Raw genomic sequence first — 13,614 nt, 5'->3', positions numbered from 1 at the left:
TCACCTCCTGACAAAGAAGTGGATTGATTCAAGATGTTAAATGAAATATATTTTAAGACATGGCCAATGTGGGAAGATATTTTTCTTGACTATTCATATTTGTTATAAAGTCGTTTTTTTTTTATGGTTGAGGGTGGAATGAATCAAGGAGGCTAGGGATAGGGAAGCCTATTAAAAGAAAAGACTGTCATCAAATCTTTTTTTTTTATAGTTAACTTATTTTTAGTTTTCAACATTCGCTTCCATAAAATTTTGAGTTTTAAATCCCCACCCCACCAAGACAGGGTGCAATCGGAAATAGGCTCTACTTATAAATTCATGTTAAGCATATTTTCCCATTAGTCATGATGTAAAGAACAGTTAGCACTAATGGGAGAACCACGAGAATGAAGCGATAAAACAAAACAATGAAAGAAAAGGAGAGCAAATAGTCTGCTTCCATCTGCATTCAGACTCCATAGTTCTTTCTCTGGGTAGGGATAGCAATTTCCATCCTGAGACTTTTGGAGTTGTCTTAGATCCTTGCATTGCTGTGAAGAGCCCGGTCTGTCAAAGTCAGTCATCCCGCAATGTGGCTGTGACTGTGTACAACGTTCTCCTAGTTCTGCCAAATCATTTTTTAAAACGCACTGAACAAAAGTTCAGAAAGAAGCCCAGACAAGCAGGACAGCTTTGAAAGTCCCATCTTTCTTTTATTATATACTTTAAAAGGACAGTAAACTGTACATACTATAAACATGCAGCTTCATCTACAATCCTTTTTTGTTCTGCTATGCATATGCATGTGTTCATTTTATTTGATATTAAGTTCAGAATTTATAAAAAATAAAATTCTCTTAAAAAGATAGAAGTTGTTGCTTGAAAAACAATTTATCTGAAGATCCTTTAACAAGGGATTGGACTGAATAACCTGAGACATCCCTACTAGCCCTAGAAGGTTATGGTTCTGATTTCTTTGTTAGCTTATAGGTAAAACCTAGTCCCTACTGTTATGAAGGAGTTTGCTGATGACAGTATTTGTACAATGTTTTATAGCTTCTAGAGTCCCTTTGGATGCTTACTTGTATTTAACCATCACAACAACAATACTGTTCACTTGTTTCAGTCATGTCCAACTTTTTGTGACCCCATTTGGGGTTTTTTTGGGCAAAGATGCTGGAGTAGTTTGCCATTTCCTTTTTCAGCTAACAACCCTGTGTGAAGCCTCAATTATTATGTCCATTTCACAGCTAAAGAAACTGAAATGAAATGACTTGCCCAGAATCACACAACTGTTTTGAAACTGAGCCAGGATTAGACTCAACCAATTAACAAGCCTTTATTGTTATTGGGGAAATGGAGACTTCAGCACCTATCATTTCTTTTTTTTTTGGCTAGGCAATGGGGTTAAGTGACTTGCCCAGGGTCACACAGCTGGTAAGTGTTATATGTCTGAGGTAGGATTTGAACTTGGGTCCTCCTGAATCCAGGGCCAGTGCTCTATCCCCTGAACCACCTAGCTGCCCCACCTATCATTTCTAATAATAGCTCTACAGTAGTTTTTAAAAGTTTAACTAAGGTTTTTTGAGGATCAGCTATGTTCCCCAAGCTGTAAGCCAAGAGGGGGACAAGGAAGACTGTAAAATATGACCCCTGCTGGATGGAGCCTTGGCCTTGCACTTTTCAACATTTTTTAAATTAGTGATTGATTAAAGACGAAGATAGCATGGCATCAAGCTTGTGGATGGCCCAAGCTAGGAGCTATAGCTAACATGTTGGGTAACAGAAGTGAGATGTAAAAAAGTTGTGGAGAGCTTGGGAAGACTGTATGATGCAGGAGTGGAGAAAAATTTATACTATGACATTAACATTGTAAAAAGAAACCATTTTGGAAGGCTTAACAACTCTGATCAACACAAAGATCAACCAGGATTCCAGAAGATAAATGATGAAAAGTGCTGCCCACTTCTTGACCAAGAGGTGAGGGACTGAACATGCAAAAGAGAACACCGATTTTTGGACATGGCTGATTTGGGAATTTGGTTTTCTTGATTACGCATATTTGTAACAAGTTTTCTTGTTTGTCTGTTTTGTGGAAGGGTGGGAGAGGAGAAATTAAATGTTATATAAGAATAAAATGTAATTAGAAAAATAAGAAATTTATTGAGAGGTTAGAAGTAGTAGAAGGAAGGGACACACACACACACACACACACACACACACACACACACACACACACACACCCCTTGGAAGCTTTTTGGAGTTCAGTCAGTCAATACACATTTGTTAAGTGCTTACTGTGTGCCAGAGGCCAAACTAAGTGCTGGAAATACTTTGCTTTGTTTTTGGGGAAGGGTGGAAGAGGAAAAATAAATGTTATACAATAATAAAATTTAATTAGAAAAGTAAAAAATTTATTGAGAGGTTAGAAGGGCCAAATACACACACACACACACGCACGGAAGCTTTTCGGAGTCCAGTCAGTCAATACACATTTATTAAGCTCCTACTGTGTGCCAGATGCCAGACTAAGTGTTAGAAATACGTTCTTTGTTTTGGTTTTGGTGGAGCGTGGGAGAGGTGCGTAGAAAGGAAAGACTAGAGTAGTGGATCACCTCCTCAGTCGGGTCGCGTCAGACTTCGGCTTCAACTTCCCCAGACCCACCCCTTCTTCTGGTCTGGGTAGGTGGGTGGGGGGAGATACGGAAGTGGAAGTGTTGGTTTGTGGGGGAGGGGAAGGAGCAGCTCGAGTTTAAGAGCTAAGAAACCCTCGGCATCGCAGATTTCCAGGTGCCTGGGGCTCCCGCGGCTCCCAGCCCCTTCTCGGCCTCAGGGTGCTCCTGGCTGAGGGGTGGGAGGTTGAAGGGTGAGAGGGACCCTGGGTCTCCAAATTCCAAGGACGCCCGCCCATTTTGCATATGAATGATTCATTTTGCTTGGAGCTGGTGGGCAGGGGGTCGCCTTAAAAAGCTTCGGACCCCGCCCCCGACTCCCAGACTAGCTCCTGGCTCCCGGGATTGCATTCTCTGGTTTTCCTGGGAAGGAAGGAGCTGGAGTGCACAGCCGCCCTCCTGGGTTTCAGTACCAGGTCTGCCTTTAGCCCACGCCCGCACCTGCTCGCCCACATCCATCCCTGGACCGGTACTCCGGAACCCCCAGGTCTGCTATCGCGGCGACCCTGCCGGCCACGCCACGCTGTCCGTCGGACCTTGGACGGCATTCCACTCCGCGGGACGGACTGGTAGGTGAACGGTAGGCGCTCTATGCCATTCTTTCCAACATTCCGTCCGCTTCTCCAGCTGCCTGTCCCTTCCCCAAGGTTAAATCTCTCACCCCCTCTATATCCTCCTGTTGCTCTCTATTGCTCTAGGGTCCCGGTCTTCGCTACTCTACACTCTGTGGCTCTCGGAGATTCACCCGCCCAACTTCTCCAGGTCTCGCCAGCATGACACAGAACCATGAGGGCAGAAGTCCCTCTGACCCCCAGCGGCCCTTGGATTCCTCCAAGTTGCCCTTCTCCATCGACTCTATCTTGTCCAAGGCCAACCCTCAGCCACGGGAACCCGCTCGAGTTTCGGGGGTCTTTGGCTTGGCGCTCCGAGAACCCCTGACCTCCCCGTTCACCCCGAACTGGCGAGTGACCTGCGATTATTCTGTGGGTTGGGTGTCCTCCTTTCCCAATCTTTATGTGTACCAGCCTTCTCCTAAGACCTTGCTGTCGGCGATCCGCGTCCCACACCCTGCCGGTGTCTTTCCTGACGTCGCCTGCCCTGTCAAAGGTAAGGGTCGGGCCCCTGACCCCCTCAGCTCAGTGCAGCGCATCCCTCTGTCCGGCTCTCTGAGTATGCGGTTGAGGCCCTCTTGGAGCTTGAGGGTTGTGCCCTGCAGCGGAGTACCTTGGGTGTCTGTAGTAACTTAAGGGTCGGGGTGTCTGGGGATGAAACGAAAAGAAAAGAAATTCGCTTCCTGTCAGCTTGAAAGAAGAATGGGGAGGAGGCTGGGTGGGAAGTTGTCGGTCTTGTAAGGGGGCAGAAGACTTGAGGAGGAGGCGGAGGAGGGGTATTGGAGGAGATGGAGGCATCTCAAGGAGGAGCTTTTGAGGGGAGGAGAGGATTGGGTGAGGAGGGAGGTTGAGAACAGGGGGCTTTACACTTTCAGGGGTCTGCACGTGAAGGCTTCCCACTTCAGAGAATCCTCAGAAGCTGGAAGGCAGCTTAGAAAAACTCAAATCAGGATTCCCATCCCCAGCCTTGATGAAGGCAGCTTTCACCCCTTAATCCGTTGGAGGTCTGTCTCTCCCGGTGTCCAGGGACTCAGCACTGCAACAGCAGGGCAACCCCACCAACCCCCTTCCTACATTAAATCATGCTGTATTCAAGAAACAGCTGTAGCTCCGCATTTTATGTTAATACTAAGGTTTGCACAAAGAAGTATCCTCACAACATCCTTGGTAGGTACTAATATTACCCCTATTTTACAGATGAGGAAACTGAGGCAGACAGAAGTTAAGGGACTTGCCAGGATCACATGGCTATTAAGTGCTGTTAAGTTCCTGACTCCAAGCCCGGTGCTCTAGCCATGGTACCATCCAGCTGGTTACTGCCTCAGTTCTAAACCACCCCCGTCAGCAATTCAAGGTTCCCTCCTTGTAATCTTAGTAGTTCAAGCTTTATCTACTCACTCCCCGCATCTTTTCCCTTCTCACTAGACCTTCCCTCCACCTTTTGCCTTCCTTCTAGAACATTTCTAGGTCACATAAGATCTCAAAGCCCAGGTCAAGTTCGACCTGTACAGGAACCTTCAGTGACTACTCCGCTTGTGGTGATCTCCCAGGACCATCCTGCCCTGCCCACTCAGTCTAAAGCAGGGGTTCTTAACCCAGAGTCTAGAACTTAGTTGCTTTTTTTAGCCTAGTAATTGTATTCCAGTATAATTGGCTTCCTCTGTGATTGGATAAGAAGGGGTCCTTAGGCTTCTCCAGACTGCCAAAAGGGTCCCTGACACAGACAAGATTAAGAACCCCTCCTCTGAATGATGACAATAGGTTGTATTTCTATGGAGTTGGGCAGTTAGGTGGTGCTGGCCCTGGAGTCAAGAGGACCTGAGTTCAAATCCAGCCTCAGACACTCATTAGTTGTGTGACCCTAAGCAAGGCACTTAACCCTGTTTGCCTCAGTTTCCTCATCTGTAAAATAAGCTGGAGAAGGAAATGTCAAAACACTCTCGTATCTTTGCCAAGAAACCCCAAATAGGGTCATGAAGAGTCGGACATGAAAAAAAAACCCCACAAACAAACCGACTAAACAACAAAAATACAGTATTGTTGGTCCTTTGATTTTGTTTCCTGTTTGTGCTTTGCTCCAAGTCACCCTGTGAAGTGGGCGAGTCATGCCTTTATTTATCCCTGCTTTATAGAATTAGAGGCAGCAAGACAGAGCAGTAGTGGATAGAGTGCTGGACTTTGAGTGGGGAAAACCCGAGTTCAAATTCACCATACTACCTGTGGGACCCTGGGCATGTCACTTAACTAGCCTCTGTCTGCCTCAGTGTCAAAATGGATGATACATGGAAAGAGCCCTGCCTCCCCAGGGTTATTGGGAGGATCACATGAGCTAAGTCAAATCTGCAAGCATTTATTGAGCGCCTACTATTTGCCCTGAGGACACAAAGAAGGGAAAAACAGTCTCAGCCCTCTAGAAGGCCACTGTCTAATGGGGAAGACATAACCAGGCAGAAACAAGGTAGAGACAGGATGAACAGGACGTGATTGCTCAGCGACAGCACTGGCATTAAGCTGGGCTTCTGGCAGAAGGTGCGGTTTTAGTTGAGGCTGGAGGGGGAGAGTTGCAGGCCTGGGGGAAGGGCATAGAAAATGCCAAGAGCTGCAAGATGGAATGTCTTATTCGAAAAACAACGGGGGACAGTGTGTGTAAAGTGTTCTGGAAACCTTAATGTGCTATATAAGTGTTAGCCATTATGGGCTTGGAGTCAGGAATGGAGAGACTCAGTCCCATCCCCCCCCCCACACTGACTGTGTGACCCTGGGCAGGTTAATTAACCTTTGTGTGCCTCCGGCCATTCTAGAAGACTTCCCTTACAGTCAATCTGCATTTGTAGAGTGAGTCTACCCCAGCAGGAGAGGACATCTACCAGCCTCCAGAGGAATGTCTGCTTTGTCTCATGTAAAATCCTCCAGGACCAGACCAGCCGGACCTCAGAGAAAGAGTTGGAAGGGACCTTGGAGATTGGTCCTGCCTCTGCTCCCAAAGAATCCTCCTTATAACGAAGCCACCAAGGCCTCCTCTGGCCTCTGCTCCAAGACCTCTGAGGAGGGGGAGCACCACCCTCCCATGTCTGAAGCTGTAATTGTTAGGAAGTTCCTGACTGTCACCAGCAACTTGCTTCTGGGTACCTCTGACCCACTGCTGGTTCTGTCATTCTGGGTCAAACAGGGCAAGTCTGTCGTTAGACACAAAACTTCTTCTGTCTGGCATTCAAGGCCTATCGCCACCTTGCTTTCCCAGGCTTCTCTACATGCTGTTCCCCTTCTCTGTTTTTCTAGAGAAAGTGGGTTAGTCTCTCTCTGTCTTTTCCTGTCTTCTTCCTCTCCCCTTCCTTCCTTTTCTCTGTCTCTGTCTCTCTCTTCTCTCCCAATTTCTCTCTCCTCCCCTCTCCCTCACCCCTAATTTCTCTCTCTTCTCTCCCTCCTCCCTCCTTCTCTCTATCTCTCTTCTCCCCATCTCTCCCATTGTCCTCTCCCTCCCTCATTCTCTCTCTCCCTCCCTCTTTCTCTGTCTCTCTCTTTCTCTCTCTCTCCTCCCCTCTCCCTCCTTCCTAATTTCTCTCACTCTCTTCTCCTTCCTCTCTCCCTCCCTTCCACTTTCTCTCTGTCTCTCTTCTCCCCCCCTTTCCCTACTCCTCTCTTTCTTCTCCTCTTTCTCTCCTTCTTTCCTTCTCTTTCTCCCTCCTTCCCTCTTTCTCTTTCTGTCACTCCCTATCTATGTCTCTCTCCTTACCCCCCTCTCTTCCTGCTCCTCCTCCTTCTTCCTCTCTCTCTCTCTCTCTCTCTCTCTCTCTCTCTCTCTCTCTCTCTCTCTCTCTCTCCCTCCCTCCCTCCTATTTCCACCTCCAGGCCGCTGTACAGGCCTGCCCCCTTGCCCAGAATGCCCTCCCTCCTCTGCCTCTTAGAAGCCTTTGTCTCCTTCAATGCTTGGCTTGAGCTCCCTACTCCATATGGGGGACGCTGTTCCTGCCTTTGCCTCCTCTCATGACCTTGTTTTTGTATCTTCTTACACATGTACATGTTGTTTCTTGTTCCCCACCTGCGTCCCCGTGAGATCTAAGCTTCATAGAGTGGAAGCTCCCTGAGGCCAGGCACGGTTTCATTTTCCATGCCTTATCGCCTAATAATGCTTGCTGGCTGATTAAGTCCAACCCTCTTCCTTGTGACAGCCCTTCGAATACTTGGCAGCTCTCACATTCCCTTCAGTCTTCTTTTCCGGGCCACAGAATCCTGCTATGACAGGTCCTTGAGGCCCCTCACCACCCCGCTCGCCTTTCTCTGGTCCCTCACCAGCTTCTCAGCATATCCTGAAGCCCATATGGTGAAGCCCACGACCGAACTCCCTGCTCTAGACCTGGCCTGACCAGGCCAGAGTATTGGAGAACTATCCCCTTGCTCTTGAAGGGAGGTTTTTTTGGTTCTTGTATCACTCTCCAGCTGCTAGCATAATGCCTAGTATGCAGTAAGTGCTTACTAAATGCTTGTTGCTTGACTATAAACACTTCTGCCAACCCGCATAGTGTTGTGAGGATAAAGCAGATAAAGCCCTTTGCAAACCTCAAAGTGCCATATAAATAAATGCTGTTAGTAATTGCTTCAGTAAATGCTATTATTAAGCAAAACCACATTCAGATGAGACTTTTTGAGTTTTCTAGGGCAGATTAGTAAGCATCCTTACTAATCTGGTGAGGATCTTGTACTAGAAGGCTGATCTCCCCATTCCCTAATTGTGGGATTCCTTGGTCAACCAGTTCACCTACTTCCCAGGGTTCCCATTTTGGTGAGACCCCCCCCCCTTTTCTGCCAGTCCACAGCTGTCTTAACTGAGCACTCTGGCCTTTTTACAAACACCTCCCTGCTCTCTATTTAAACATCTGGAGGTAGGAGCTAGTTACATCTGTGTGGTCAGGTGACACAGACAACCCTCTGGGATTTTCCTGGTGTGGGGCCACTTGAGGGACTAGGGGAAAACCCAATTAGTTCAAGCTGATTCCTTTAGCAACACTTTCTTTTCAGGGCCACAGGCTGGGAGCCCTGGCTGGTCAAACTTCTGAGAAGAGAGTTTCTGGTTTCCCTGTTCTGGCTTTCAGGGCATTCCCAGCCCAGAGCCCTCTAAAAGGGAAATGGAGCCTAGTCCATAGCTTTGCACATAGTAGGCTGCTCAATCTGTATTTATTGAACTCTGTAGGTTGCTCCACATATGCACATCTATACATGTGTGTATGTGTATCTGATTAGATAGATATAGATAGATAGATAACTTGCTCAGTCGACCAACAGACAAATAGATTGTGTCTGTATGTGTGTGTATATTGACAGGTTTATTGAATGGAGAAAAGATTTTCCCCTGGGCTTCAGTGCTTGGCAGGGACAGTTTTCTGAGTACTGTCTAGCTCTCTACCAGATCACCCTGACTGAGGACTGGGGAGCTCTCTAACCCTTTCTCTTCTTCCTCTCCCTGCCTTCCCAAAATTCACTGATGGAGGTAATGCTGAGCACCTCATTCCTCTCATTTGTGACTATTGCCTGGCATTAGGGGTAGGAGGTTGAATGTGTGGCTTGGGATCACAGCTTTTCTATCTAAATTAAATTTAAACTAAGCTGTTGGATCTGCTCTAATCACTCGCCTACCTGGCCAGAGAGAAATCAAGAAGAAAGATCATGGTTATCTTTAGGTAAAGCACAGACCTGATCATGTCACTCCCCTGCTCAAGAAGCTTCCATGGCCCCGTTTTTCCCTCTAGGGAGAATGACAGACTTGCCTGAGCATTTAAAGCCTGTCCCAGTCTGCAGCCAGACTCTTTTCCAGGCTTGTTACACAGTATTGCTCATCTTGTGCTCTGTCCCAGCCACACTGACCTACTGCTTCCTATTCCCTTGAATTCTCTTTCCCACCTCAGTGTTCTCCTGCGCTGGCCCCCCTCTGGGAGCACCTGAGAGGGGAATGGCCTTGCAGCCATGGGGACCTGGAAGGGCTTCCTGAGGAAGGTGGCATTTGGACCAAGTCTTAAAAGGAGCCCGGGAAACTAAAAGGTGGGGGCCAGGAGGAAGAGCCAGTATCCCTCCAGGTGTGGACAGCCAGTACAAAGATCTGGAGAGACAGGAGGTGAAGTGGTGTGTTTGAGGACCTCCTGGTAGACCAGCTGGCTAGTAGAGTGAGTGAGTGGATGGGAGTAAGGCATGAAGGTTGGGGGGCGGCAGGAGAGGGCCTGGTTATGAACAGCTTTAAATGAATGGTGTATCTCCCCTCCCCTGCAGTAGAATGTAAGCTCCGAAGACAGGAACCATTTAATTTCTATCTTTGTCTCTCCATTGCTAGCATAGGAGAGTGTCTGGTATACAATAGGGACTCAATAAATGTTTGTTGCTTGCTTGCTTTGCCCAGGAGGGTGGCAGGTGGGGATAGATTTGTGTGTAAGCTCAGGTGCCTGATTCTTCCCTTCCAGGCCAGGAGCTGGTGGAGCACTCAGCCCTGCAAGGACCTGTGACCTGGGGCCAGACTGACTATCTGAACAAGGTAAATGCAGTCCCCAAGTCAAGCCGGAAGAGGAGCCGAACAGTGTTCAGCTCTGAGCAGCTGGAAGAACTGGAGAAGGCCTTCCTGAAGCAGCCGTACCTGGTGGGGATGGAGAGGACCCAATTAGCCAGGCAGCTGCATCTCTCAGAGACCCAGGTGGGAAGCCCCCAGCCCTCGTCTCTCCACTTTCCTGCTCTGACATAGCTGGAGGATGGACATTCTTATTGTGTGTGACCCTAGAATTTCACAAGGTTAGGGCAAGTAGGTGGTGCAGTGGATAGAGCACTGGCCCTGAAGTCAGGAAGACCTGAGTTCAAATCTGGCCTCAGACACATAAAACTTAGTAGCTGTGTGACTCTGGGCAAGTCACTTAACCCCAATTGCCCCCCCAAAAAAAGAATTTCACCAGGTGGCCACCCATCCAGTGATGAGCATAGCTGGTCAGTGAATGGCAGGACAGTCTCTGGGCCCATTGCCTTTCCAGCTCAGTGACCCCACCCTCACCCAGCATTTGTGTTCTGTTGGTATAATCTTCCAGAGCCAGGGGACCTCCTTACACAGAAAGGAGGCTTGCAGAGGAGAAAGACTTGCAATGTAGGAGCATGGGGGGGAGGCAGACTTCCAGGTGGGAGAAGTTGAATATTGGGAGATATAGGAGAGAAAAGATGGCAATGGAGTTTTGAGTTAGATTGTGGTGAGCCTCGAATGCCAGACTAAGCTGATCCCCAAGATGCCTCCCAGAGCCAAGCCTAAGTGACTGTTTTTGGTTATCCATGAAGTTTTGACCCACCCCCAAAACTGTTTTGTGACTTCAAAGTTCCCACCTACTCTGCAAGGATGACCCCAGATCTCCCCTGGCATCTGCTCCGGCTGGTGACCTCTGGTCTTCCCCTCTCCTACAACGCAGGTGAAAGTGTGGTTTCAGAACCGCAGGATCAAGGGGAGGAAGCAAAGCCTGGCACAGAAGAAACAAAAGCTGCCCAGCCCAGCCAAGGGGTCCTTCTCCCCGCCCATGTCGCCCCAGGAGCCCAGTAGCAGCAGCGGAGAAGACAGCAATGACAGTATGTTGGCACTGCCAGCTGAAGCATAGCCCCCTTTAGTCACCACTGACTTAAGTATGTCCTGGGTGGTCCAGCTGCGTCTCTCTTCCTTTCTCTCCCTCCCCTGCCCTGCTTTGGGGTAACACTCAGGGAGCACCAGGGCTCCCTCCAGTCTTTCCTGACTTTAAATTTCATTTCTGTGTCCCTTCCTGTGACATAGAAAGCTCATCTACCTCAGGCTGGGCTTTCCTCTTTGACATTGGGGAGGGCAAAGAGCAGGAAGTGGGAAATGACCATCAGACCAGTATTGAGCCCTTTCTTACCTCTTCTCTTGTTTTGCATCTGCCCCCGATCTCTTATCTGTCTGATCCAAGAGGGATGCTGTCTTTTGTCTTCATGCATCTAAGTGATGCCAATTTCCTGAGCAGCCATGTCCTTGGGCTCTCTGGTCATCAGATCACAGTTCTACACTGCTTGGTACCATGACCGGGGACGAATCACTTCACTTGCTCAGGCCTCAGTTTCCTCAGATGCAACACAAGACTTTGGGACAAGATGCCCTCTGAGGGGCTTTGCATTTGGGACCTCAGATCATAGATCTAGGCCTGAGAGGGACCACAGAGGCCACAGTCTAATTTTCTCATTTACAGATGATAAAACTGAGGCCCTGTCACACGAGGCAGCGGGGGAAGTGGAAGAGCCAGGATTTCCAACATGCCAGCTGTCCACCCCCATCCATGAGTGGCCCCTGCTAGTAGTCATACTCTCCACTCCAGCTTGATGTCTGCCAAAAGATTTGTGGAGAAAGGAATAAAAATGCCTGGATTCAGGTCCATTCTACTCTACATTCATACTCTGGTCTTCCATCCTGCCCAATCATCCTTTTAGTTATTCTTTTTTTTTTTTTAGGCAATTGGGATTAAGTGACTTGCCCAGGGTCACACAGCTAGCAAGTGTTAAGTGTTTGGTCTGAGGTCAGATTTGAACTCAGGTCCTCCTGAGTTCAGGGCTGGTGCTCTATCCACTGCGCCACCTAGCTGCCCCTTAATTATTCTTTGAATACCAGAGTTGAAGTAAGAGTGGAGAAGACATTTTAAAAATCGTTTAAAATTGAACAAACATTTATTAAGTCTGACCATAGATAAGGCATGTGCTAGCATCTAAAAATACAAAGCCCCCCCCAATTCCCTGCCCTCAAGCAGCTTACACTCTACTAGGAGGGAAGGCATGTAACACAAAGCAATTTTAAGTTGTTGTGGTTCAGTCATGTCTAAGTCTCCATGACCCCTTTTTGGGGTTTCCTTGGCAAAGATACTGGAGAAGTTTGCCATTGCCTTCCCCAGCTCATTTTACAGTGAGGAAACTGAGGTTTACAGATGAAGAAATAGAGTTAAGTGACTTGCCCAGGGTCATACAGCTAGTAAGTGTCTGAGGCCAGATTTAAACTCAGGAAGACTCCAGGCCTGGTGCTCTATCCACTGAGCCACCCTGCTGTTCCATTTTAAGAGGAAGAGAGTATTACTAACTGGGAGGAAGCAGAAAAGGCCTTGCGGAGGAGGTGGACTTCAGCTGTGCTCAGGACTTTGTACGGTTTGAAGGGACAGGTAGGAGTGACCACATGTGCAAAGGTATGAAATAGCAGGTTTAGGGGAACTTGATAAAAGTGTGCACTGAATGCAGTGCCTGGCACACAGTAGGTGCTTAATAAATGCCTGTTGATTGACTAATATATGTGTATTGTATGACTAATGAGTATGTGAAACAGAATAGCATGCAATTCAGCTGGGAAGAGGATCATGGGATTTAGGTGGGGGGGGACCATCTATGTAATTTCTTTCAAACCCCCTTATTTGATGGGGGGAACAAGCAGGATATCCGAAGGGCTGCTATTCGGAAGGCATATTTGCCTTGGTCTGCTTGGCATCTGAGGGCAGAACGCGACAATGAGAGAAAAGATGCTTTTCTTTGGAACCAAGCATGTGTGATAGAGATGGTGGGGAACAGCCCTGAACACCCCATCCAGACCTTGCCCAGGACACAGATGTCTGCTCCCTCCGCCTGTGTACCCTAAATGCTGCATGAAACACAAAGCCAGCTTTAGAGGGAGAGCACAGCCCGCTGGTCTGCCTCATTTTCCTTACCCCTTTCTCCATTTTATTGATGAGGAAACAGGCAAACAGATGAAGTGACTTGCCCAGGGTCACACAGCCCGTGTTTGGATTTGGATTTGAACTTGGGTCCTCCTGACTCCAAATCCACCTTGACTGACACTATGACCTGAGACAAGTCACTTTACTTGCTCAGGCCTCAGTTTCCTTATCTGTAAAACAAGGGGTTGGGACGAGATGCCCTCTGGGGGGCTCTACATCCGGGCTCCCACTGACTGTCCTTATCAAAGGGGAAGGGATTCTTGTCCTGGCAAAGCAGGGTGGGGAGGAGGGTGGGTTAAGAGCTGTGTTTGGGAGTGGGTCTGCATCCTGTCCTCTCCAAGGGTTAATTCTTGCAGAAGCCCGGGTTGCTCAGTCCCTGGGAAATGCAGGTGGAGCAAGGAAAGGGGCCTGTTGCTAACTCAGACAGCAGGTGTGTCTATTGGTCCCCTGGGCTGGGCATGCAGCCTCTTGACTCGGCCTCCCCAGCTGAAGGCTGACTCCCACCAGCTCAGAGGGAGGGAAGGAAGCACTTAACCCATTCTTAACTGGGTTATATTTCTCCACCCTCCTCCCCCAAATCCCGTCTTTCCCCTTTGCTTAAATCCTAGGGAGCATGTATTTCTTGGAAAACCCATTTTGAGAAGG

General features: G+C 48.2%; 1 protein-coding gene across 1 annotated transcript; it reads left to right on the top strand.

Moving 5' to 3' along the window:
- The first annotated feature begins 2,701 nt into the window (after nucleotides 1-2,701).
- LOC110218434 (homeobox protein not2-like) lies at nucleotides 2,702-12,546 on the top strand. The gene is made up of 5 exons (XM_021001153.2): nucleotides 2,702-3,220; nucleotides 3,350-3,758; nucleotides 9,709-9,935; nucleotides 10,687-10,840; nucleotides 11,470-12,546. Exons 2-5 carry the CDS (start codon nucleotides 3,425-3,427, stop codon nucleotides 11,598-11,600), a joined length of 846 nt encoding a protein of 281 aa, XP_020856812.1. The 5' UTR covers nucleotides 2,702-3,220; nucleotides 3,350-3,424; the 3' UTR covers nucleotides 11,601-12,546.
- The last annotated feature ends 1,068 nt before the right edge of the window (nucleotides 12,547-13,614 follow it).

Source organism: Phascolarctos cinereus, unplaced genomic scaffold (genome assembly GCF_003287225.1).
Source record: "Phascolarctos cinereus isolate Bilbo 61053 unplaced genomic scaffold, phaCin_HiC Scaffold_2;HRSCAF=192, whole genome shotgun sequence".
Taxonomy (NCBI): Eukaryota; Metazoa; Chordata; class Mammalia; order Diprotodontia; family Phascolarctidae; genus Phascolarctos; species Phascolarctos cinereus.
The sequence above is the reverse complement of the archived record's forward strand: the minus strand, read 5'-3'. Positions and strand labels throughout refer to the sequence as shown.

Bases quoted from the DNA above. Each gene is read 5' to 3' on its own strand.
- LOC110218434 (XM_021001153.2), top strand. From the start codon at position 3,425: ATGACACAGAACCATGAGGGCAGAAGTCCCTCTGACCCCCAGCGGCCC. The intron at 3,759-9,708 runs GTAAGGGTCGGG...CTTCCCTTCCAG, and splicing joins CGTCGCCTGCCCTGTCAAAG to GCCAGGAGCTGGTGGAGCAC. The intron at 9,936-10,686 runs GTGGGAAGCCCC...CCTACAACGCAG, and splicing joins TGCATCTCTCAGAGACCCAG to GTGAAAGTGTGGTTTCAGAA.